This window comes from Aedes aegypti, chromosome 3 (assembly GCF_002204515.2).
Source record: "Aedes aegypti strain LVP_AGWG chromosome 3, AaegL5.0 Primary Assembly, whole genome shotgun sequence".
NCBI lineage: Eukaryota > Metazoa > Arthropoda > Insecta > Diptera > Culicidae > Aedes > Aedes aegypti.
The window spans coordinates 310,080,038-310,107,317 of NC_035109.1; the positions used below are offsets into that span (position 1 = coordinate 310,080,038).

Sequence of the window (27,280 nt, forward strand, 5' to 3'; positions counted from 1 at the left end):
ACTGGGGTCGGTAATCTGAATTGGCTGTGTACGGATAAAACTAATCAAAGGCAAATTAAAATCAAATGCAGTAAAGGCTTCGTTGAGCGCATCAGCAGAAGCACGAAGAGGTTCATTCATGCCATACAAACGATTGCGAGGCACGAGCTGAAGAAAGTTGCGTTGTCTTATTACTCGTTCAGGTGCATATATATTCAATTGCCTTAGTAGCTCCGGAGAGTCGATATCACCAACGATCAGCTTAGCCGCAAAAACAGCTTGAGCTCTACGTCTTCTCTGCTCCAACGTTTCGATTCCCAGCAACCGACAGCGATCCTCGTAGGCAGGAAGGTTTAGAGGATCTCGCCAGGGAAGATGTCGAAGTGCGTACCGAAGGAATCTGCGTTGTACTGACTCCAATCTTGCGATCCAACAACTTTGGTACGGACACCAGACAACAACGCTGAATTCCAAAATGGAACGGACTAACGAGCAATACAGTGCTTTTAAACATAAAGGGTCGCGGAAGTCATCAGAAAGCTTGAAAATAAATCCAAGCTGCCGGTTTGCCTTCGCGATCACGTCATTGTAGTGTGGCTTGAAATTCATTTCCTGGTCAAGAGTGATGCCCAAATCTTTAACCTGATCCACTCGGTTGAGAACTGTATCACAAATCCGGTAATCGAAAATGATTGGCTTCTGTCTGCGGTGGAATGAAATGACATTGCATTTGTTATCGCTGAGTGTCAGAAAGTTTGAAGAGCACCAATTTGCCATTATGTTCACCCGTGATTGCAGCAATTCGCAGTCCGCAGGGCTGCCGATGACCATGTAGATTTTAACGTCATCTGCGTTGGTTTAAGCCCAAAAAACATTTTTTTAGATTTTGTCACATCCTTTGGCTCAAACTCAAATTTTGGATGTATTTTGTTTTCCGTGTCCCTTACGAAATGTCAGATAGGAACAACCCCAGTGGTCGAACCAAAACCCCTGTGGTGTTTTTGTCGACTAAGCCAACGTCAAACATGATCAAAAGTGTCAAGGTTCATTTATGGACCAAATTTTTAAATTAAAGTTTAAACATGATATAGCCATTATTAGAGCGGGAAAAATTGCTAAAGTAGTTACAGTAACATGGTTTTTCGTGTTATTAAATAAAAACAAGATTTCATTAAAAATTTTAGGACCCAATTGTCGTGCGATACGAACCTATTTCTTTTGATTTTCCAAGTTATCTCCAGATTCATTCCATTTTATCGGATTTTGCACATTCCACCAATTTTCAAGGTTTTCAATAGTTTTTACTGATTTTGTGTTTTCTGTAGAGTAATTTTCACAGTAAAATGATCAAATGATGATAATCGACAAAATCATAAATTATTGTCTGTTTCATTCACAACAAAACGCGCCGCCAACTTTAGAACAGACTGAAAAAAATCATCGCCAGCAAACCAATCAAAGCAGGTGCTTTGCTTTTGTGTTGGTAAGACTGGGGAAACGTCAAATGCCAGAAAATAAATCAAAGGAGGTGATTTGCCATTGTGTTGGTAAGACTGGTGTAACGTCAAGTTCACAGCGGTTGCTTGGCTGGCGACGATTTCGACGACGGTTTCACCGGTGACGATTACAAATCGTCGCGTCCGATAGGGTGCAAAATTTACAATATCCCAAAAATCTCATTTAATGAGCTTTATCCGATTGAAAATCGCCCAATATCGAAATTTTTGCTTTGTCTGTGTCGGTGTATTCGCATCAATCATGAAAATTGACGTTTCCTTTGTTTGTATGCTAGCCTTGCACTATGCAAAACTTCGCCGATTTAGATCACAACTTTTTTCCAAATCCTGGTGACCAAAACCTTCTGGTAGATCCGGACTTCAAGTTGTTGAATGAAGCGAAACTGAGATTACTCTCTAATGTAACTTGGGGGCATGCTACGACAAGCAGAGCTTGCTAAAGCAGATTTTGATATGGGGTAAACAGGTTAGGTAAAGGTTTAATACAAAGCAAAGCCATGCTGAAGGTTCAGGTCGTTCCAGGATTTTTTCGCAATGGAAATTTCCTTGACTTCCTTGGGCATAGAGTATCATCGTACCTGCCACACGATATACGAATGCAAAAAAAGGCGAGGGGGCGACACATCCGGATTGGTTAAGATTTCAGAATATCATCATAAATCACTCACATTTCTAAACCAATATAACGCAGCGCACTATCTGTTCATCATCTGTGTTACCTCCATGCATCTTCTCCATCTTCTCGCATCTAATTTTTCGATGCGTATCCTGACTGTCACTAGTGCATCTTTCTGTTGTCGCATCACCGAAACAACAAAATGTTTCTCATTCGTTCATACAAGTGCCTTTGAATGGGAAAAATACTGAATTTATGAGAATTTATTGTTGTTAGTTTCCTCGTGAATCGTTAATTGCAAACGGTCCCAGACAGGTTGTATCCGAGGCAACCAATAATTTGGAGGAGTACCGAATGCACTAGGTAAGTCGATTCATCCGGATGTTACAGTGAGGTTTTAGTTTTCAATTTGATTTTTCCAAAATCTTTCAGACACTCGATTACAGAGCCTTCACTGGATTACAGACAAAACCAGAATATGAGACGGAATTTTCAAAAGAGCAAAGGAAGAGTAAAAACATTCCTCCAGGATTCATAGACAGGCAAATGGCTGTTATCATCAGTGACATGAATGTTCCTGAATTATCACCCTCATTCTTGTTTACAGCGTATCCAACTTTCGATCGAATCCAATTCGTTCGAATCCACGGCCCACTTGATTTTGCTGGCGTAAACGAGAATGCAAAACGGTTTTCGATCGAAAGAGCATTAGAACGTAAACAAGAATAGGGGTGTATATTTGAAACATCGATTCCCACAAGACTATTTTCTATCGATTGGAAATGCAGCAAACAAATGGAACAAATAAATGTGTATAAAATTTAATTGTAAATCTAATTACTCATTTGTGTCTGAAATATGTCAGCAATAAATTTATATTCCTCGGATGTTTTGACAAAAAAGTCCATTGCGTATTCCATCAGAAATATAAACTGGGTTTGAAGAGTTAAGTGCCAATACGAGATGGTGAACATAAGGATACTTCTTCTTCTTATTGGTATTATGTCCTCACTGGGACAGAGCCTGCGTATCAGCTTAGTGTTCTTATGAGCACTTCCACAGATATTAACTGAGAGCTTTATTAGCCAAAGTTGCCATTTTCGCATTCGTATATCGTGTGGCACGTACGATTACACTCTATACCCAGGATGGCAAGGAAATTTCCATTACGGTAAGGGCTTGTTCATTTATTTCATAACGCTATAATTGGCCATTTTGGAGACCCACCCACCCCCTCGTGACGCATTTTGTATTGATACTCTACAATTTTTGTATGAGCCGTAACAACGTTCGGACACCCACCCACCCCATAAGCGTTATGAAATTTGTGAATAGGCCCTAAGATCCTGATCCGACCGGGAATCGAAACCAGACACCTTCAGCATGGCTTTAATTTGTAGCCGCGGACTCTAACTGCTCGGCTAAGGATGGCCCCAAATCATACCTTATACAAAAACTTGTACTTAATTTTCTTTCTCATTTCTCCTCCACATCCATTAGGGCTACCCAGATAAAAACGTATCATTCAGTGAATGGAATAAACCATTAATGTACAATATAACGTATTGGATACAATACAGCATATTGTAATTGAATGTCGAAGCAATATTATTCTTGTTTGGATATACAATTCAAAAACAATATAATATATTGTAACAGAACATTGTATTGTTTTTAATTGGTTTTATACCTTACAATTTTGGTCAAATTCCTATTTTCGCGTAAAACAACTGTTGCTTTTTTGTATGTAGCTTTGTTGAAAGAAATAAACAAAACAAGTTCAGAAAGCAAGAAATGTTGGGTGAAAAATATTCAAAAAGTAAAAATAAGTGGTTTTTTAGAAGTCACTTGACATTAGCTGTAACGACCATGATACAGTTCGTTGAATTGTTTTTGTATTGTACAACAATACACGAATTGCTAATCAAGACAATACATGAACAATATATCGTATTATATTTTCAAAATATTTGTATGAGAAAATATCTATATTTGTATTGTTACGATACTTAACCACCCATACATTATATTGCAAAAATCTCATATACCATACAGTGAACTGTTTAAAACAATATATTGTACTGTAATTGTATTGTCATTTTACAATATACTGTATTATATTTCCAATATATTGAATGGTACTGTTACAATACGTTATATTGTTTTTGTATTGTATTTTTTATCCGGGTACTCATCCAGTGAGTATAGTTCATTAATTTAAAAATATTTACATTGCATTGTGTTACATTTTTATAGATATTGTAAAGTCAATCCGATATTCCGTAGTCCTAACCGTGGTTCCATAATTCTAAACCTGGTCAATAGCAATTCTTCAGGTTCTTCAGTTTTTGAACCGGAACCCACAGTTCCGGTTCGGTTGAAGTTATCTGGAATGTTTGTAGCGAACATTTTTAAACTCAACTAGTAAGAATGTTTATGATAATTACCAAATGTTTCTGCCTTTTTTATGGTATTAGCTGCTGGGGCGGATATTGTACAGCGGTCCGCTGCGATGATTTGATTGGCATCGTAGATTTTGAATGGCTTTCGGACCAGGTTGGCTAAATGCACGTTTTTGTCTCAGATTGCATGTTACTTAGGAATCATTCAAATATTACGTAACGAAATAGGGGGAGGGAGGGGGTCTTACATAGTGTTACGCTGCCGTGAATCGCAAGTCAGTCCCTTCTGTAAAAAGTAGGCATTGAGAAAATGGGCTTTGAAGTTTCCAAACTCGTTTTCTATACGAATATTCAAAAAATTCCACAGGGTTGGAAAATGATCAAATCTTAATGAAAGTTTCACAAATTGCTTTTCACTATGATATCTCTTGGAGAAAAATATAAAGATGACCAAAACATGGTTCATGTTTGTGTTATGCGTAGTATGCACCTGAAACGTAATGCGCTCAAGTATAATTTCTCTTTTTTACCAAAGTAATTTTGACAGCCGATCCAGTATGAGCAAAGTGTCACTTTTACTTGCGGAATAGTTGAGCGGCACATTTTTCCGTACGGAAAAGTGACAGCTCCATTTGATTTGTACAGCAGGCGTTACCGACGTTATGAAATCAGCTCTACTTCTCAGCAGCGTACAGCTCAAGTAATTTCGGTAGCGAAATCATTCCTTGACCGTTTCTTGTCCTATCCTTTTGCACAGTACTTATGATCAGCGTACCGGCCATTATACGGTGCGGAAATCTGTAGTGGGACTGATATGCGTATACTTTTCATTATGGGACAATTTGACTTGCTGGTTTATTTCTTATTTTTCCGAACAAATCATATTATCTCATTAAGGCAGCTGAAAGTGCATTGTAAGATATGTTGAAAACTGAACTCAACTTAATTTTGACGAAAATCCAGATGGGACTGACTTGCGATTCACGGCAGTACGGTCTATACAAAAATTTAAAATTTTCCATACGAAAGCTGTTACGTAGGGGAGGGAGGGGGTTTAAAATTGGCAAATTTTGCGTTACGTAATACTTGAATGAACCCTTACCAGATAAATTTTCTTGTTGATGATTGAATTTACACGAGGTTACTTTTATCATAAAAGCAGAGTGACTCTTTTCATTGGTTCAATTTCAACAGAGATGCATGTCATCTATTCCAACTGTTATAAATAGCATCAGTGTACATCTTTTTTCATCTCATCCATCCCATGCATCGTACGTCAGCGTCGCACAGGTAGGTGAAGATGCACCGATCCAAATTATCGACTTTAATCATAACGAACGCTAAACGGTGGATCTAGATGTGTCGTCCCCCTCGATATGTATGCCGATTTGAAAAATTATACCTAAATTTTAATATTCTACGAATTCCGTAATATTTGAACGACCCGAAAGCCGAAAAAATGACCTTGTAATTTCCAAACCCTCGAAAGCAATTTTTGAGTGCAGCGAACAAAAGAACAAAACAGAGACGAAAATAGCAAAACAAAACTTTGACAGTTGAATTCCACCACGTTGCGTGTTGTGCAGTTTTTTCGACCGTGTTCTGGTAAAATTTATAATTTTAATGATTTTTTCAATATTTAGCCTTTGAATTGTTCCATTTTCGTCAATTCAAGCCGTGACCTGGATGCTGTCCAACCGCTGCGGACGGGTAGCAAGTTTATTTTTCAACGGACCCTTGTTAAACCGTCGCTTACCCGCAAAAATGAGTGCCCTGGAGCGAGTGATTTCCAACAACAAAGCCGCCGAAGATTTGCTTCATTCGCTGAAAGAAGAATTCCAGGCCCTCCGGAATGAGAAAGCCATCCGCCGCATCGAAGAGCTGCGGGTGGAAAATGATTCGCTGCGAAAACAGGTGGAAGCCGCCCGGCAAAAGTTGATCGCACTGGAAACGAAGAATGGGAAAAAGCAGATTTCGGTTCCGGGGCAGCAGGCTTCGGTGGACGTCAACCCGGTGGTTGTGAAGGTTGAGGCGGAGCAGGTTGTTCCACCGAAGGCGGAAGGAGGGAAGCCTCAAAAGGACAAGAAGCCCAAGAAAGAGAAACCAGCTGCTGCGGAAGGAAAGGGGGCAGCGGCTCCTGTGGCAGCGGCCGAGGAACCTCCGATAGACGTTGGTCGTCTGGATATGCGCGTAGGAAAAATCGTCGAAGTTTCCCGACATCCGGATGCGGATGCTCTATACCTGGAAAAGATCGACGTGGGAGAGGCCAATCCCCGGACCATCATTTCCGGCCTGGTGCGATTCGTCCCAATCGAGGAAATGCAGAACCGAATGGTGGTGGTTCTGTGCAACTTGAAACCGGCCAAGATGCGTGGAATACTGTCCGAGGGTATGGTCATGTGTGCTTCCACTCCAGAAAAGGTCGAAGTACTCGCGCCGCCGGCCGGTTCCGTTCCTGGGGATTTGGTTCATGTGGAGGGCTTCCCTCGGGTTCCGGACGCGGTCATGAATCCCAAGAAGAAGATCTTCGAAACGGTGGCACCCGATTTGCACACCAACGAGAAGTTGGTGGCGTGCTACAAGGAGGGCGCTTTCGTGGTTCCCGGCAAGGGCCAAGTGGTGACCCAAACGTTGAAGAACGTCGCCGTGAAGTAGTCGGATAGGTAGGTGAGATTTGAATTGTGTTTCGATGGATTTTCTCAGAAGACAATATAAGCCTTTTTTGTAAATTAAAAGAATGCGGTTCAAGTTTTTTTTCTTGAAGAACATACCTACTTCTAACTTAAAAATGAAAGTATTCATGAATTTATTTTTTCTTCTCGCTTGTTTGTTAAATTTCTTTGGTAAAAAACAGTGGCGAAAAAGGCATACAAATCAAGACAAATTCAGTAATCTCGTAATCAAAATTTAATGCGTTTAATTGCATTTAATGCGTTTTACAGGGCTGGTAGAAGGTCTCTTTCTAGAGACTTGGAATTTTTATTATTATTCTTAGCTTTATTTACGAGACAGACTTGGAATTTTAATGCAAAATTCTAAAAAGTCTCTATTCTCAATGGAAGGTTTCTCGAAGTCTCTATTTTAATCAAAATGTACTCTAACGTCCCTTATTTTTCCTAATTCTGCTTGCAGTGAATCCTAGACGCTCCAAAGAAACTTCCTTACTCGATCATATTCCAGGAATTTCTTCCTTAACTCTTCGAGAAAAAGCTTTTGAAATTCTTCTAGTGATTTGTCCATAGATTTCTACTATAACAGACTCCTCCAGAAATTTGTCTAAAGATTTCTCACGAATTATAGGAATCAGCCCAAAAATTTCTCCTGCTTATTTTCACTATGGAAAACCTTCGCATTTCTTCACTGAAGCATTCCATTCCAATCATATATGATACAGTCGAATTTCGTTCGTTGCACTACGTTTAATTGCACTTCGTTTTAATTGGGCTCCCGTTAAGTGGGCTATAGCCCACCTAAAACGAAGGCAAGCGTCACTTTCTGACATAAACCGCAATTTGTCGATGTTGGTAGCCCTGCATTTCTATTGTAATCGGTGTTTTGACAGCTCAAAACTTAGCCCGATTAGTGAAAGTCTTTCACTAATCGGGCCACGGGCTTAGTGCAACGAACGAAAGTTGACTGTATATAGAACACAAAACCAGTACAAATGCGATTCAAGGGATCATCGAGGTAGCCATGAAAATCAACTTTTACTATGGTTCTCTAACTCGATATCGAGATACGGAATATCAAGTAAGGGAGAGTTAACTGTATACCAAGAAATGCTTTTAAAAATTCTTCCAGGAATTTCTCAATAAATTGTGTCCTAAAATTGTTAATAAAAATTTCAGATTTAATCTTGTTTTTATTCAATAACATGAAAGAGCACCTTACTGCAACTACTTTAGCAATTTTTCCCGCCCAAATAACGGCTATATCATGTTTAAACTTTAATTTAAAAATTGGGTCCATTGAACCTTGACACTTAAGATCATGTTTGACGTTCGCTTAGTCGACAAAAACACCACAGGGGTTTTAGTTTTAACACTGGGGTTGTTCCTATCTGAAATTTCGGAAGGGACACGGAAAACAAAATACACCCAAAATTTGAGTTAAAGCCAAGGGGTGTGACAAAATCTAAAATAAACATAGAAAATGTTTTTTGTACTACCGGAAAACATTAAAAAATTGAATAAGCATGGGTTTTTGGCCTAAACTTAAGCGTTTGGCACTAAAATTGGGACAGGGCTTTAGGACCCTATTATTCAAAGTGGATATTAATTCATGGTAAAAGTGTACGCTGCATTTGATGCACAGCAAAAAAAAATGTAATTTGCATCTACGTAATCCATGCCGATGTAATAAAAATCCTATGTAACCGCTCATTTCAAGTGCAAAATGGCACATTTTTGATGTTATATTACATCGCTTAGAAATTACACCAAAACAACATTATCATTTTTCATCACATTGAAGTTGTGTAATATTCACATCTAAACTATATAAATATTACACAGAAACAAATGCAACCAAGTCGTTCCGACATACTCTTGTGATATTACACAAACTCAATGCTATTTCGCATACGATACGAATGCATTAATAAGTCTCGCAACACTGCCCACATTTTGTTTTTCGGTCGATGTGTCATGGCGGATTCCGTGTGCGTTCGCGATTGCATCTTTTTGCGCTTTTTGCGGATAAAAAATTGTTTCTTGAAGCGAAGGTAAGTATTTAAACATCTACTGAAATATAAATCGCAACTTATTAACAATCATTAAAAATTGTTCATTCCATTCCAGCCCACATCAATCTACAACGGCCAAGCATCTGCTCCAGCAATGATTCCGTCCGGAATTCATTCAGGGTGCGAGTTCCCCAAAACCAAACGGAAACCCCGAAATGGAAAACGAATCCGCTAGACGGCTGTTTGGGATCTTCCTCAGGATGTTTCATTGGCCGCAGAGCTGGGAGTGTTCCGCAGGAAATATATTACACCAGCGGTCAACTTTTGGCCTAAAGAGCCAACAGCCAGGGAGAACAGTCTACGTATTTATTTACGGAAGGAGCGGAATGGAAGTGGCAGATACTTATGGTAAGTGATGACTCGCCAAAGCAAACTTATTGGACGTAATTTTATAATTTCCAAAAGCAAAGAATAAGAAAAGTGCATAATTCTTAGAACTCCTTTCAGGAATTTCTTAAGAGGTATCATCAGAAGTCCCTTAAGGAATTCAAGCAAGAGTTCTTTTATAAACTTCAACAGGATTTCCACCATGAGTTCCTTTAGGAATCCATAAAGTAATGCCTAGGTATGTAAATTGCTCCTGGAGTTTCTCAAAAAAAAATCATCCAGGAGTTTTTCTTTTTTTTTGGGAATTCTAAAATTTGCTCGAGAAATTCCATCAAGAGTTTCCTCAGGAATTCCTCCACAAGTTTCTTCAGAAATTCATTCAGGAGTTTGTTCAGGGGCTCCAACAAGTTTTCTTCTAGGAATTGTACAGGAAATTCACCAGTGGTCCTTCAAGAATTTCTCCAGGAGTTCTTTTTTTCTGAAATTACTCTACGCTCAGAGGTTTCCAGAAGTGGTCACACAATTGCGGCTCACGGAACGATGGTTTTGCGCGGCCCGCGTTTCGATTATGGATTCAAATGCGATGTGACCCACATTTATCATTTTGTGACACAAAAAGTAAATATTTTATATATTCTTGCATATGCCAGATTTTGTGTGATTTAACTACTCATGAATAGTTCGTCGTGGGGTTTCTTCATATTATGATAATTTGTTGGATTTTAAAAGCATATTTTGAAAGTCTACGTGGCTGATGATACTAAACAGCCCTGAGAGCGAATTTTCCAAGTTCGAGTGATCTCAGAGACAGTTCCTCGGGATTCGTAAAGTCCCACACTGCCCATAACTGCATATTTGTAACATTCGACAAAAGTTGGTATTAAGTAAATGGAATACTAAGTGTGCATTTTATGGCATTATTGGGGGAAACTAAAATTTCTAAAAACTACCAGGAACTCAAAAATGCTTATTTGAGGCTGATATTTTGTACAACTCATATCGCATACTAGGTGAATTGTCAGAAAATATTTCTGATAGAAATTTCATAGCTATCACAGGCTCATTTATAATCTTAATGTGACTGTTATGCGGTTATAATTACCAATGTGACAAAACAACTTGGGGCTTATTCACAAATTTCATAACGCTGAAGGGGGTGGGTGAGTGTCCTCATGTTGTTATGGCTCATACAAAATTTGTAAAATATTCATACATTAAGTGTTACGAGGGGGTGGGTGGGTGTCCAAAATGGCCATTTTCGGCGTTATGAAATGTGTGATTAAACCCTTGGTATTTTTTCGAACTTTCTAAAAAAATTCACAGATTTTAGTAAGTTGATCGAAAGTATTTATCATTTGATGACTCTCCATGCTATTAACTCCGTTTTGTCAAAAATGTCGAATGTGACTGTTTTGCAGTTATGGGCAGCACAGGAAATCCACCAGAAATTACAAAATAAGTAACAAAAAATTCCTCCAAGAGTTGCCCCTGAGATTTCTTCAGGAGTACCTCTAGAAATTCTTTCAGTAGTTTTTCCAGGATATTTTTTATTTTTTGTTTTAGGATTTTTTCCAGGAATTCCACGGTAATTCGTCCAGGAATTCCACGAGGGGTTCCTTCACTAATTCCACAAGGGTTCTTTCATAAATAACTACAGGAACTCCACCAGAAATTCCTAAACAAAATACTCTAAAAACCCAATCAGGGGTGCATTCAAAAATTCATCCAGGATATCCTCCAAAAGTTCCGTTAGAAATTGCCGCAGGAGTTCCTTTAGGAATTCTTTTAATTTGTTGCTTGAGGAGTTCTATCAGGAGTTTCCCCAGGAATTCCTTTCATTTTTTTCTAGGGATTCTACCAGGAGTTAGGTATTCCACCAGAGTTTCCTTCAGAAATTCTACCATAAGTATTTTTAGAAATTCCTCCTGGAGTTTCTTCAGACATTTCTCCAGAAACTCTTTTAAAAATTTCTCCAAGAATTTCTCCAAGTGTTACTACAGGTATTCCTCCAGGAGTTCCTCCAAAAGTTCCTTCAGAAATTTCTTCATGAGTTTACAGAAACTCCTGCCCAAGCTTCTCCAGTAATTTCTTAAGGAGTTTCTCCAGGAGTTTTCAGAAATTCCTCCAATATTTTCTTCAGAAGTTGCTAGAGAAATTCATTCCGGAGTTTGTTTAGGAATTTCTCTAAGATTTTCTTGAAGTGTTCATCCAGGAATGCCACCAGGAGTTTCGCCAGGTATAACTCTGAAAATTGCTTCAGGAGTTTTTAGAAATTCATTTAGGAATTCCTCTAGAAATTTCTGCCCATGTTCTTTCATATATTTCTTCAGGAGTTCTTCCAGTTATTTGTTCAGGAATTCCACCAGTAATTTCTTTCGTAAATCCTCCCAGATTTTCTCTAGGAGTTCCTTCAGAAATTTCTCCAGGAGTTTTCTCAAGAAATCCTCCAAGATTTCTTTAAAAAATTTTCCAGGAGTTTCTTCAGAAGACGCTGTTAGCGATTGCTTATTTCGGTGGAGGACCGGCACATACACGGGGCTGTCATTTCCATAGATGAACTGTCAAAGTGGTAAAAGTGCTTCGATATCAGCTGATTTGAAACGTCTCGTGAAAAGACATATTCCACCGGGAGTTCATTTAGAAATTTCTCCGGGAATTACTCTAAAAATTCCTTCAGGAATTCATCCAGGAGTTCCTCTAGAAATGTTTTTCTTTAAAGAGTTCCTCCAATAATTTCTTCAGGAGTTTCTCCTAGGAGTTCATCTAGGAATTCGTCCAAGTGTTCCTTTAGAAGTTCCTTCGGAAGATTCTGTAGGAATTCAACCCGGAATTCCATCAACAGATTTTTTCATGAATTCCTACAAGAGTACCACCATAAGTTTCTCCAGGACTACATAAATTTCGCCATCAGTTCCTTCAGTAGATTTCCCGGGAATTCTTCTTAAAGTCCATCCATAAATTCCTACAGAAATTCCTTCAGGGATTTGACTGGTAGTTCCTTCAGAAATTACTAAGAAAATCTTTGGAAATTTCTTCAGGAGTTTCTCCAGAAATTCATGCAGAAATTGCTTCAAGAGTTCCTTTAGGAATTGTTTTAGGAGTGGCTCGAAGAATTCTGTCAGAAATTTCCCCAGAAATTTCTTATATTTCTCCGGAAATTCCCCTCAGGAATTTCTACGTGTATTCCTTTTTTCCAGAAATTACTCTAGAAATCCTTCTAACAGCTTGCAGAAATTCATCCGGGAGTACCTCAAGAAATTCCCTCAAGAGTTCCTCCAGGAATTATTCCAGGAGTTTGTTCAGGAATTCCTCCAGGAATTCCCAAAGGATTTTCTCCAGATCTTTCGTTAGAAGTTCCTCCAACTGGAATTTCTCCAGCAGTTTCCAGAAATTCATCCAGGAGTAGATTTTTTTTCGAAGTTCCTAAGCAGTTAGTTCCTTCAATTATTCCTCCAGGAGTGCTGTTAGGAATTTCTTTAGGAGTTCCTTTAGGAATTCCTCCAGAAGTTTCTTCAAAATTTTTCTCCAGGAATACCCCCTTTTATTTTCCTAGGAGTTTTTTTCCTTAGAATTTTAAGAATTGTTTAGTAGCCACCACGAGTTACCGGGAATATTTCAAATAATTTCAAATAAAGTTCGAATTACTCTCATATTTTTTCAGAGATCTATCAGAATGTTCATACACATTATTCAAGAAAAGATTTTTTTAAAGATTATTTCAAAAATGCATCGAGGTTTTCTTAAAATTTGCCACTAGAAACTATTTCAAGATCTTTCACAGTTTCCTTCGAGGGTTCATTGATTGATTCTGATCAGCTCGCGGTTTGGTCGAAATTAGGAAAAATTATCTTTGGCAAACTTTATATGATTCTAAATTAATATTCTAAAAAGCTTCTCGAACAATTATGCGTTTCTTGTGGATTTTTCTATATTTACTCTAGAACTCCTCATATCTATTATTACAGTAACTTTGTATGGAAACTGAAATGTTTTTTTAAGAATTTCCTCTTCTATAGCTATTTTTATTGTATGCTTATATGGATTCCTGATTTATTTATTTAAGCAATACTGAAAAAAAATCCTAAAGAAAAGGTTGAATTAATAAATGAAAATACATGCTTTAATTGTTGGACATTGCTTGGTAGAAATTCTGAAGGAAATAATACTTGGAAAATATCTGAAAATCAATTTATCGAGCTCAGGTAAAATCATTGAAAGCATAGAAAACCATAGATGCCTTCCTTAGCCGAGTGGTTAGAGTCCGCGGCTACAAAGTAAAGCCATGCTGAAGGTGTCTGGGTTCGATTCCCGGTCGGTCCAGGATCTTTTCGTAATGGAAATTTCCTTTACTTCCCTGGGCATAAAACATCATCGTACCTGCCACAGGATATACGAATGCGAAATGGCAATTTAGGCAAAGAAAGCACTCAGTTAATAACTGGGGAAGTGCTCATAAGAACACTAAGCTGAGAAGCAGGCTCTGTCAGAGTGGGGACGTAATGCCACAAAGAAGAAGAAGAAAACCAAAACAAAAAACATTTCTTGAATCTCTGTAAAAAGCGCTTTGTAAACTTCTTAAGGATTTTTCTGAGCCAGTTCTTAGTTAAAACTCTTGGAAAAACCTCTTGTGGAATCGTTGAGAATCATCCGAGAATTATTTGTCGTAGCGCCTGGAATGTTTTCTTGAAGAATCTGAAAATGTACGCCTGGAAAAATATTCAAGAAACATCCTTTCAGAAATAGATATCACCATTTAGCAGAAATTGCCAATCGTCAATAAAGATAGAAAAAAATCCCTGAGGTATTCTCAGAGAAATTTAGAGAGTAATACTTAAAAAATATCCATGACAATTTTCTTGGGGGAATCCCTGCCAGCAATATGCTTGGAAATTTACATAGTGAAATTATTGATAGAATCCTTGAAAGTTTCCTGAAGAAATACTCCAAAAATATTCGAAAGAATTTCTAATAGAATTTTAAAACACAAATACAGAATGCGTGTAGTATTTTCTTGCAGAAATATAATAATCGAAGTATTCTTTTCCAAATTCCAGGTAAAATAGCTCAGTATAGCCTACAAAAAAAGAAACAAAATGATTCTAGAAGATATTATAGAAAACTGAAGTATTTTACAGAGGAATCATCAATTTTTTCATGGAATAACGTGTTGTACTTCATCATTTATTTTTTTTTCAATTTTTTGAACAAGATTTTACGGATGGAGTTATTGGTGGGATTTTCTGAGGAGTTAATGAAGCTCTTCAAGAGAAAATGCCAAAAGAGTATCGAAATCAATTAATACAAATAATTTAATCCCACATCAATTCGTGATAAAAAGTGATGTATTTTCTAGGAGTAATTAGGTAATTTATTAAAATGATCACCAAAAACCTTATAAAATCTTTAACGCTAGATTTTTTACAATCACTGGGAAGTTTTTTTAAGAATTGAAACTATTAATTGAAAAAAATCAACAAATAAAAATGGCTTATCCAATTTCAATGAAATGCTCAAGAAAATCATCCGGTGGACTATATAAAAGAACAACTTGAAAGATACCTTGACGAAACCATTGTCCACCGTTTCTGACTAGATTAATTTTCATGTAAATAATAGTTCTGTTAGCAGTATCCCTGACAGAATTATAGTAAATTTCACAATGTTTTTTTTTTATAACTTTTTATGAAATTCGTTGCGGGTTCTTGACGAAATCTCTATATGGTTTTCTATAAGATCTTTTGAAGAAACCTAAATGGATATTAGACTACCGGGTACCCCCGTTGGTTTGATCACATTTAATCTGAACACTTTTTAATCTGTACCCCGTTAATTTGCACATCGTTCAAATTAAAAATGGTTCAAACGTCATTTAGCTCATGGAACGAAGTGAAGCGAGATGGAACGCTATGGAACGGAACGCAGAATCAAAACAAAACAGTGAAAGAGGTTATCAGAAACACGTTTTTAGGGTGACTAGATGTTCAAATTAAAAATGAACCCCGATGGTTTGCATGAGGTACCGTTCAAATTAGCGGGGGTGCACGGTACATAATTTATCCAAAAAGTTTATCATGGTGCAATTTTGTATAAGTCTGAATGCTAGAGATAATCTACTAAAATTTTATATTAACCTTCGTAGGAAATGAATTTATGTTTTCGGTGGCTAGGGAAATGGATTGAGCATATTTAAGGCGAAACAGTCCGGAAATAATTATCATCTTCTAAGATTGCACTAAAACTTTAAAGGCACAAATCTGTTGAAATAAACTTCTACAAAACAACCATGCTTCCGTTCCTAACCGCAGGCTACTGACTGACGGAAAAATCTTAAATACTTTGTACACTTTGCTGCTTCGAGATAAACAAAGTCCAATGGCTGGTTGTTTGGAACACATTTTCAACAATTGATTTGTATTTCGTGTCTGTGGGGAGAATATTTCTACAAATTTTGGGCATTCATCGTAGTACGGAAGAACAAAAGGAATTCCAGTTATAACTTGCACAAAGTAATCCGGTAAAAACTTCAAAATTATGGGGGCTTTTTATCGGAGATTATTCCTAACATCCATCGGTAGTTTCAAATGGGAATTCCTCCAAACAATCTTTTCTGAATCTTTCCGTGGTTTTGCTTAGTTATTCTATTTGGAATATTTCCAGGGATCCCTGAAGTAATTATTTTGAGTATTTCTATAAGTCCCATTCTTCCAACAGAAATTCCTCCATGTATTATACCAGGTATTCCACCTGGAATTCTACAAGGAACTTTGCCAATGTGTTCTCCAGAAATTGTTCCACATTCGTACAGGGAAAATCCTACAGATACACCTTGAGAAATTCATCCAGGCTCCCCCCGAGATGTTTTTTGGAAATTCTGCCAGTGACTCCTCTAAATACTATTCTCTCCACTTATTCCATCAAACATTAAAACAAACAATTTCTCAAGGAATTTCTTCAAAAACTCATAAGGGATTACTCAAAGGCTTTCTCCAATGCTGCCTCCAGGAATTCCTCCAGAGATTCCTAAAATATAATTTCTTCAAGAATTCCTCTAGACATTCCTGCGAATATTTCTCGAGGAATTTGTTCCAAGGATTCCACCAGGAGTTCCTGCAAAAGTTCCTTCAGAAATTTCTTCATGAGTTTACAGAAATTCCTGCCCAAGCTTCTCGAGTAATTTCTTAAGGAGTTTCTCCAGGAGTTTTTAGAAATTCCTCCAGTATTTTCTTCAGAAGTTGCTAGAGAAATTCATTCAGGAGTACGTTTAGGAATTTCTCTAAGATTTTCTTAAAGAGTTCATCCAGGAATGCCACCCGGAGTTTCTCCAGGTATAACTCTGAAAATTGCTTCACGAGTTTTTAGAAATTCATTTAGGAATTCCTATAGAAATTTCTGCCCATGTTCTTTCATATATTTCGCCATCAGTTCCTTCAGTAGATTTCCCGGGAATTCTTCTTAAAGTCTATCCATAAATTCCTACAGAAATTCCTTCAGGGATTTGACTGGTAGTTCCTTCAGAAGTTACTAAGAAAATCTTTGGAAATTTCTTCAGGAGTTTCTCCAGAAATTCATGCAGAAATTGCTTCAAGAGTTCCTTTAGGAATTGTTTAAGGAGTTGCTCGAAGAATTCTGTCAGAAGTTTCCCCATAAATTTCTCATATTTCTCCGGAAATTTCCTTCAGGAATTTCTACGTGTATTCCTTTTTTCCAGAAATTACTCTAGAAATCCTTCTAACAGCTTGCAAAAATTCATACGGGCGTACCTCAATTCCTAAAATATAATTTCTTCAAGAATTCCTCTAGACATTCCTGCGAATATTTCTCGAGGAATTTGTTCCAAGGATTCCACCAAGAATTCTTCCAGAAGCTTCTTTAGGTGTTCCTTAAGAAATTCCCCTAGGGATTTTACCAAAAGTTCCAGGACTTTCTCCAATAGTATTCTTGGAATCCATTTTTATATTCTTAAAAAAAAAATCTCCGGGGATTAGTCCAAAAATTCCTTAAAAGATTTGGCAGAAACCCTGGAGATATCCCTAGTGAAATACTTGAAGGAATTTCTGGTAAAATCCTTGGAGGAACTTCTGGTGGCATCCCAGAAGGAATTCATGGTGAAATCCCAACAGGAAATCTTTACAGAATCCCAGTTCGCAGGTAGAGCCCCATGTAGAATTTTTGTTGGGATCCGTGGAGCCATTCCTGGTAGAATCCCTGGCTGAATCTCTGTAGAAATTCTTGGAGAACTCTTTGGAAAAGCTCCTAGTGAAATCTCTGACAAAATGGTGTCTCTAAAGTAATCGCTGGTAGAATTCTAATACAAAAATCTAGTAGAATCGTTGGTACAATCCCTAGAACGATTTCTTTTAAAATCTCTAGAGGAATTACTGACTACCCTGGAAAAATTCCTGGTAGAATCCCAGGATCCGTGGAGGAACGCATGACAACCTTAGAGGAATGCATGAATACAGGAGATTTTTTTTAATTAGCCCGGAAGAATTCCTGGTGGAGTCTCTTAAGTAAAGGCCCAAACGCAATGATAGCGGAACCTGGAATGCCTAATAAAATCATTGTAAGAATTTTTGATGTAAAAACTAAAGGAATCCGCTATGGAATCACTGGAGTAATATCTGGTAGAAGTCTTGTATGAAATATTTGTAAATTATTGTAAGGAATTGCTGGTGGAATCCCTTTAGGAATTGCTAGTATCTTAGCTAGCTAGCTCTTTGGACAAATTTCTGGTAAAATCGCTTAGGAAGTTTCTGTATGATTTCTTCTGTTATCAGGAATTTCTGATAATATTAGTGAAATCTATGGAGGGATTTTCGATGGAACTCATGCAGGAATTTCTGGCGGAATCCCTGGATAAATTACTGTTAAAATCTCTATATGAATTGCTGATGGAATCATTATTCTTCTGAAAGAATGTCACTGAAGGCATAATCTGTTAAATCACCGGATGAATTCCTGTTAGAATCCTTGGATGAAATACTGGTGAATTTTCCAAAATAATTCTTGGGTGAATCCTTTAGACAAAAAATTCTGAGAAAAGAAAACCTTGAAAAAATCCTGTTAATCTTGAAGGGATTCCCGATAACCTTTAAGGAATTCCTGATAACGTTGGAGGAAATCCAGGCAGAGTTTATGATGGAATCTCTGGAAAAATCTTTAAATAAAATATGATAGAATATCTAAAGGAAATCTTCAATTGCGGTGTTTTTGGAGGAATTCTTTCATTCTTTGTACTGCATTAAACTTCAACAGAAATAACTTCCTTAAGAATTCCTCCAGAAATTTCCTAAATTTTCATTAAAAATTCGTTAGAAGATTCTGAGACAAATGCCTAGAAGCATTTCTTGATTAATTAGTTGAGGATTTCTTCGAAAAATCATCAAAGAATCTTCAAAAATTTCTACATTAATCTGGATTACTTTTTCAGATAAATCCTGGGTTGAAATTATAGACTTTTGATTTTTGGAGGAAGCTTGTTTAAGGCAATATTTGTGGAGAAATTAATATAAGACTAATTTCTATAAGATTTGATAGAGGAATCTCTACAGTAGTGCCTCTTAATATACTTAGATACATTACTGATAATATTCATGAGATTCTTAACGAAAATCTTGAAAAAATCTAGGAAAGTTCGCGGGAGAACAACAACATGGATTGAACGCCTTTTTTATTTATTTTTTGAGAGAGTGTCTGGAAGAATTCCTGAATCCCTGACAAAATTCTTGAAAAGCCGTTCCATGATTAGGTAATGTTTAGCAGCGATCTTCTATGGTGTTCTAGTACTATAAAGTTCTTCACTCACTGGGAATTCTGGCCTCCATAGTTATAAAAAACATAAAATAATACCCAATACTTAATAAGTACAATGTAGCTTCACTGTAGTAATAAATGAAATAAAATCAATATTCCATACTTGATAAGGTTTTGAAGACAATCAATGAGTGAAAGAACTATCTATTAGAAAAGCCACGTCAGCTAAGCCTTTACATACACAAATGGTCATAGGGTCATGGCGAGCATTCGGTGTGTATGTCTATGACTGATTCTTATCTAACACTAGAAGACCACGCGGACAATTTCGAAACAAATAATTTTTATACATCGGTCGTACGATCCGAAAGGCTCAGGTATGCTGTGAAATCATTCTTTTGAAGTTACTCATTAGTACTGTCTCATTGTTTTAATTCTCTAACAAAATTACATAATCAACTCATTACTAATCACTGTGCCTATATTCTCTCTTTCTCACCTTCTTATCTGTTGCATGATTATGATCATTACTAATATAATGCATGAGCAAGCACAGTAAGAATAATTTCAGGATTGTACATGTATAACTGGAGAGAATAGCTTCGAAAAGGGTGCTAAAAATATGATAATCCTGGTCAGAGAAGTATTGTCATCAAGACTAAGTTACTATTCTTCATTATTAACTCCTGAATCACACAAACTAATAAACTAATAATATCAAATATCTTTATTTAAATCAGTTCTGTTGAAATGCGTTCTTTACAGTAATGTTCATCCATTATCAAAAACTCCTAAAGCATCGTAAGAGCAGCCCGCGGCATCACTCTCATATTTTGTTATTTATAAAATTTATGAAAAACGATCAGCTCATTCTTCCTAACGTGTACAATTGCCAGTCTATTTAAAATTTTAATAAGCAAATCAAATTCCAAAACTCAAATTTAGTTGCTACCAGCACATTTACATTTTGCAGCATTATTGTGTCAAGTCTTATCCAATTCCCTATACCCTACCCCAACCCGTCCTTTCCTTTCCGATGGTGTTCAAGCGGTCCGCATTACGGCCATTATATATCCCTGCCCCGGCTTTGGACTGACTTGCGCTCTCAATGCCCTACAAAACGCTGCAAAATGAAAATTAAAATAACAATATCAAAATGAATCTTATCTCTATAAAATAAATGTGTGAGAAAGTTATGTATAAACATGTGTAGATACACATATAGAAAATTAATACAATTTTTGCAGTGTAGACATGTATAAAATAACTCAATATTTTCTTTTCTTTTTTCTCAGATCGGTACGTAAACCATGTATGGGTCCTGTGAATCATTCTACCGTTTGCCGAGGAAATCAAAACACACCCTGGAGTGCCTTATACTTGCATGTTACCTGGAAGGGTCCATTGCGGTTCCTTGGATTCACTGTTTGAAGCGTCCATTATGCTCCATAATGTGAATTATTCTGCAATAATTGTATAATAAATGCTGCAATAGGAAATAATTGATGACTCAAATGACTCCGTATTGATATACTTTTTTGTTTGAAACATATTTCATATCTTTCCCATCAAATTCTCGTAAATGGTTGATTAAATTGCTTTTATCAATTCCAAAATTATAATACTCTATAACCCAAACTGCATGGGTGAAGCTCGGTTTGAATCATGAATAATAACTTATCACGAATAAGAATAAAAAAAGAAATTTAATCAACCATTGAGAAAAATTTGTTATTGCTGTTTTCTCTCAAATTGCTTAGATTACATAGCTCTCATATTACATCGCATCGATTACATCGTATTGTGTACGTTGAAATAATTACATAGGAAAAATTACATCGGTTGCATTTATTACACCAATCGCCCACGAATACGTCGGGCTGTGTAATATTACACGATCGAGGGAACGACTTGGTTGCAGCGGTTTTGATGTAATATTCAACAACTTTTTTTGCTGTGTGTATACGGTGTTAGCGATTTTTAGTCATATATTTGTTTTCAATCAATTTTTTGGCAGTTGAATAAAAGCTGAGATAAATGCTAATAAAGCGATTTTGAAGTTGTAGAATAAAGTCAATATACAACGACGCGCTTTATAACTTCTCCAAATTTGTGTGAACAACGCCTGAACAAAGGTTTCACATGGAAATAATTAAAATGTTGTTAAACATGGTGCTGAATTAAACTGCAATAATGTTGTTTGTTAAATTAGCGTTGTTAAATCAACAGTCCTCATTAGGCTGAGTGAAACCTGAATAAACATCATTACAATATATGATTACAATCACTAAATGATAAGTAGCCTAATAATTTTGCCAGATCTCGGTAAACGTTTACCGAATCTCGGTAACGTTCGCCGAGATCTCGGCAAAAAATTCGGATTGCCGAAATCTCGGTAAAATAAGTACCGAGATTCGGCGTTAAAATTTACCGAGCTCTCAGCTGTTGGATTCTCGGCGAAAAATTTTACTGATGTCGGTGAAATAATTTAAGTGTGTATTACAGCATCATTAATGCTTCTAAGCCTGATGCATACAGGCATTAAATAAGCACTATAATGGCTTTATATTCGAATACAGGGCATGTTTAAATGCCATCCAGTGTTTTGACAGATATACCACGTGTTTTGTGTTTGCATATAGTGGTAAGAGGGAGTCAAACATAAATCTTCTCACTACTACAATTGCAGGTTTTACGACGGGAAAAAGTGATGGTTTAAATTGGTCACTTTTCTTTCCAATAAAAGATATTATAGTACAAGATAGAGATTGTCGCTAGTGTTCTTATTGTTTGCCTTGCCGAACCATCCTTGCATCTGGTGGGTACATAACTGTCAAGTTCAAAAGCGAATGTGTTAAGGCCAAACATTTTGTTACTCTACAGCAATTACTTTGAAACTCCGATTGCGCTCCTGTTTACGACACAAATCTCAATCGTTAATGAAAATATGCATTTAATATTAGTTTTAATTAATTGGTATACAATTTAATTATAGGAAGAAAACAAAATATCTCTTTATATAAGTATTTTTGTGACGATTTGTGTTTTTGAAAACGGCACGCAGCAGTGGCAGTGTAAACATTTAGACTCTACACATTTTGACCTTAAAGGCGACAGCGGAGCTGTCCCGTGTTTCGCTACTCTTTTTCAGACACGCTTAACAAGATCCACGCAGCGCATGTGTTCGAACTTCACAGAATGAGGCAACCAATGCAGAACTGGCTGAATGAGTGAATATTGTGTATAAGTCGCACTCGTTCTGTGAGTTGCCAATGGCCAACAAGCTGTGTGCGAATCGAACACTCAAGATAAAGACCCCATTTGATGCATGTGCCAACCTACATGGATTTTTGCAATGGGGGTTTGCACATGGAGAGTATGTGCGAAGTCAATACACTATCGCCAAAGTTTCTTTTCATTGAAAGCATGATTAACTCAAATGTAATCAATGGACCTAACACATACATTTCATGTTTCACTTTTATCGAATGCATTTAAGATACACATTATTTGAAAGGATGCTTTTCTCCATAGATCAGAGATATTCTGAAAAAAATCACAACTAACTTCCAAACTTTTAAAAAGTTGGAAGCTGTTAGTGATTCCGATGAAATAATATATTAAATGTTGTGGTACTTGGAAAGATAGCCGTACAGCTGATACAATCAGGTAGACAATCGTAATCAGGTGATGATTGTCTACCTGGTTGTATTGTTTCATGTAGCATTGTTGCTGGCTACCTTTTCCGGTACCACAACACTTTCTTAGATTCTGATCCTCTAAGTTCTCCATTTTTACCTCATATACATTCTATTGCATCTAAGGACCCTCCAGGTAATCACAACTCCAGAGCGAAACTGCGAAAAACTTTCCCTAGCTGCCATTTTTGTTTACACAATGTGCTTTGGAACGGTATAAAGCTTGCACATACGTTAAATGTGACTCAAATGATATATAAGAGCCACACTAATATAAGGTATTCGCTAATGATATACTGCTTATATGATACAAATGGAAATAATGAAATAGCTAAATCGAACCAGGTATGTGCAACTGCACCTGTATTCCAGGGAGCTGATTTCTTGAGTGAAGGAAACGGAAGTCATCAGTCATCTCCCGCTCGGCAGCAAACAGTCGGCCATTGGTAGGGTGAGAGGTTTTTCGGGATTTTTTCTGAAAAAAAGCCGGGGGTCGATGGTTTTTCCCCAAGTGGGGAAGTGCTACGGCAAGTCGAACAGGAAAATCTTTAAAAAATAAAATAAAAATTGGAATTTTTCAGAGCGCATGATGTTCAGAAGCAAAATAAAAATGTGTTCTCGGCAATCATTTTTGAGCGGAGCAAGTTTAGCGTGAAAGTACAAACCGTTTGACAGTTATCGCCCCGGCATGTTGCGGACAGCGACGACAGCGACAATCTCTATCTTGTACTATAATATCTTTTTTTCCAATACTATTCATCTTATGTGGCCCTACACGCTAACATAAAAGTACCCATTAAATGGGTTTCTTGTACCCATTTTTATTGTCAGTATGGAGTTGTCAGAAAAAGAGTATTTTTCAATGACATAAAAAAGGGTATTTTAGCCCCATTATGAAGTATCCCAACTGGTAGCAATAATGGGTAAATAGTACACATAACTCTTTGCAAAGCAACATCGCCATTTTTCATATTTTAGTTTGTTGCCGCTCACTATTTGCAATAAGAAATTGGACAATAAAGATCGTATGATGTTTTTAAACACGTAACGCAAGTCAGCATTATTTACAAAAAGGTATGTCACAGAGCACTTTCTGGTATTGATATGAAAATTACTTATATCGTTGTAGATTGGATGACCATGACGAGTTCACAGTCCTTTGCCCGCTTCAGCGGTTCCCGGGAGGCTTTTGTTGCCTGCTAAGCTACATTCAGAGACTTTATGGTTTATTTGTTTAAAAACTTACGCGGAAAATTTCTTCAATTAGATAAATTAATGGAAAAATATATGTTATACATTGTAAAATTGTTTAACTTCAGATTTTTGTTTTCACTTTTTCATCCCTAACCTCAATCTACGGCATCGGTAACAAAATAATGGGGTTTTATCCAGCTTTTTACGAGCGCTAATGGCCGCCACAAAGAAACTCGCTTTCTGGTAGGGACTAGGCGATCTGACATTTGGCTTGGGTCGTTTGATAGCAAATCGATAAGATCGATCAAAAACTTATCGATTAGCTGTCAAACGACCCAACCCAAATGTCAGATCGTTTGATCCCTACCAGAAAGCGAGCCTGATTGTGGCGGCCATTAACGCTCGTAAAAAGCTGGATTACCCATGTTCGTACTCGAGACCAAGAGTGAAAAATACCCATTATTTGAAGTTCAAAGCGAATACCCTTTAATGAGTAAATCGACTTTACTCTTTTAATGAGTAAAGCCACTTTAGTTGAAAATGGGTATTTTTTTACTCATTAATGGGTACTTCCATGTTAGCGTGTAGGAGCAAAGGAGCAGGACAACAACTCAACAATACGGGTGTCGCAGGTTCGAGACGCAAAATGAGGAATTTCATCATCATAAAACGAGGATCAAAATGTGGCAATTGCAAGTCCTCAAAAGGATGAAAACTACCAAAACGAATATGTCTGACACGGAGAAGTACTATCTGTATCATTTTATTACATTTTTTGCATACTATTAGAGGTTTCCGTTTTCATTCATTCGTTTATTTACCTCGTGTACCAGTTGCTTGGCCGCATACGCGAAAGCTCTTTGGCTGCGTACGCGAAAGCACAAAATATTCGCCCTAAAAACCTGGCGAAAACGACTGACGTGCATACGACTCTTAAGCAGAGCTGCCAAATCATCTGGCAGAAAATCTCTATCCACGAGGTTAAAAAACCTGTGTCCCATACAAAAAAATCTGTGTCCATACAAAAAATGTTGATAGAAAATCTGTGTTCCATACAAATTGAATCTGTGTCAGAATAAAAATATCTGTGTAATATAGAGAAATTTGTACATGTGGCAGCCCTGCTCTTAAGGCCCAAACGCAATGACAGCGGAACGGAAAGCGGAACCGGTTCGCCAGCATGAATCACACCATCTTTCCCATTGTATCGAACGTAACTGTAACGGCCCTGTTACCAGCTCTGCAGATATTTTTTCAGAGATTTGGTAACTATTTTATTGCGAGTGTCTAAAAAGTGTATTTTTAATGGAAGGTCTCTAAAGTGTTTCTTCTTTAACCAAAATTATCACTAAAGTCACTTTTTAGTGAATGCAAAATAGGGTCCTAAAGCCCTGTCTCAATTTTAGTACCAAACGCTTAAGTTTAGGGCAGAAACACATGTTTACTCAATTTTTAATTGATTTTCATTGGTTTAAGTACAAAAAACATTTTTTTTATGATTTTGTCACACCTTTTGGTTTAAACTCAAATGTTGGGTATATTTTGTTTTCCGTGTCCCTTCCGAAATGTCAGATAGGAACAACCCGCATAAATAAGAACCATAATTGCACTGTTTCCGAAACTATCCACAACCGTTTACAACAATATCTAAACAATTTCATATACCACCCAAAATAACAATAAGTCTACCCTATCATGAACAGTTTTTACAGTTTGGAAAATTGTTTTTGGACAAAGTACAGTATGGGGAATAGGCGGTTAAGTTATGTAACCATTCAAAAACGCCGATTTTCTCGAACAATTTTTTTCCTTCACAATTTGCCCAATTGTCCATATATCATCCACGTTTTGATCCATTTACTGTAAAGGAAACAGTTTCAGAATAGTTAAACCATTAAATTTGAATAAAAGCAATTAATGTATCTGGAATAGTACGTTTACGGTGCGCTGTGGTATTTTTACCGAATATGGTACTGTTTCTTTATGTTTAAATTATAAGCAATGAATAGGACAATTAGTATTTATTTATTTTATTTGTTTTTATTTTACTTTGTTATAACTACATTTTATTCGATTTATAAAACCAACTTTAAAATATTTCAAGTGTTTGTTAGAATAAGGACGTACGTAACATGATAAATTTCTCTTTATCAATCACTTTTTCGCAAACAAAGGTGACAATATGTAAGTTTGTTGACAAATTTTCACTTGTGGACGCTAAGCAACGATGTAAACTTGCATCTTGAGGTGAAAAAATGCCAACAAACTTGCATCTTATAACCTTTATTAGCCGAAGAGAGGATCGATAAAGAGAAACCGATCATGTTATTTACGCCCTTATTCTATCACACGCTTGATTTGCACTAATTGTCACCTTTATATTGATAACACCTCGGAGCACTGCGCAATGTGATGTTGTAGGTCCCAAACGATGGATAAGCTCCCAAAAACATCGGATTCGTTGAATTCGGCTCATTTCCTTGGTTCTGGCTTGGGTCTGGTCCTTTTTCGCTTACATTGAGGAATAAAAACTTTGCCGGCAGCTGCCCGGGAACTGGTTGAATGTTGTTGCTTCTCATTCTAGCGCTGCGTCAATGTAAAATAACTGCTATGATAGGGAAAGAAAACGAAACAGAAATAAATTATTAGAAGCTAAAGGAAATATTAATGTATAAAACACTCACCATTCACCAATGGATTCCAAAAGAGCACGGACACTGAGGTTTTCGCACTGCTGTATTGACGTCGTATTTTTTTTCACTTCGGTTTTTAGAAAAACAAAAAATGAAATGCACGCTTAAAACAATTTTCACAATAGCGCAGTAATTTCTACTTGGCTTTAAAATAATATACATTATTTCAATCTTCTGATTCAAATTATAAGTAACAAATATAGGAATATCATATAAAATTCGTTGTTCCACATTTTTCGTCGAAATGTGTGACTCCATGAAATAGCCTTTGATCAATAATTGCGAAAAAGTTAAATATCACGAGTGTAAATTTTTAAGCGTGTCTTTCAAATTGACGAAACTTGTCTGACAAATACC

At 36.9% G+C, this 27,280-nt stretch overlaps 1 protein-coding gene and 3 long non-coding RNA genes across 4 annotated transcripts; 3 read left to right on the plus strand and 1 right to left on the minus strand.

Annotated features, from left to right (window-relative positions):
- The first annotated feature begins 2,193 nt into the window (after window positions 1–2,193).
- LOC110679084 lies at window positions 2,194–2,937 on the plus strand. The gene is made up of 2 exons (XR_002502198.1): window positions 2,194–2,475; window positions 2,545–2,937. It is a non-coding gene; the product is annotated as an uncharacterized LOC110679084 (long non-coding RNA).
- A 3,089-nt stretch (window positions 2,938–6,026) lies between these two features.
- LOC5573473 (aminoacyl tRNA synthase complex-interacting multifunctional protein 1) lies at window positions 6,027–7,252 on the plus strand. Its single transcript, XM_001660843.2, has 2 exons — window positions 6,027–6,119; window positions 6,190–7,252. Exon 2 carries the CDS (start codon window positions 6,201–6,203, stop codon window positions 7,167–7,169), a length of 969 nt encoding a protein of 322 aa, XP_001660893.2. The 5' UTR covers window positions 6,027–6,119; window positions 6,190–6,200; the 3' UTR covers window positions 7,170–7,252.
- A 1,880-nt stretch (window positions 7,253–9,132) lies between these two features.
- Window positions 9,133–20,853, plus strand: LOC110678037. Its single transcript, XR_002501414.1, has 3 exons — window positions 9,133–9,237; window positions 9,314–9,606; window positions 20,634–20,853. It is a non-coding gene; the product is annotated as an uncharacterized LOC110678037 (long non-coding RNA).
- A 5,683-nt stretch (window positions 20,854–26,536) lies between these two features.
- Window positions 26,537–27,051, minus strand: LOC110679222. Its single transcript, XR_002502309.1, has 2 exons — window positions 26,915–27,051; window positions 26,537–26,838 (listed from the first exon to the last, which is right to left on the minus strand). It is a non-coding gene; the product is annotated as an uncharacterized LOC110679222 (long non-coding RNA).
- Window positions 27,052–27,280: the final 229 nt, after the last annotated feature.

What these genes read in the sequence shown, in the direction of transcription:
- LOC5573473 (XM_001660843.2), top strand. Translation starts at nt 6,201, where the DNA reads ATGCTGTCCAACCGCTGCGGACGGGTAGCAAGTTTATTTTTCAACGGA.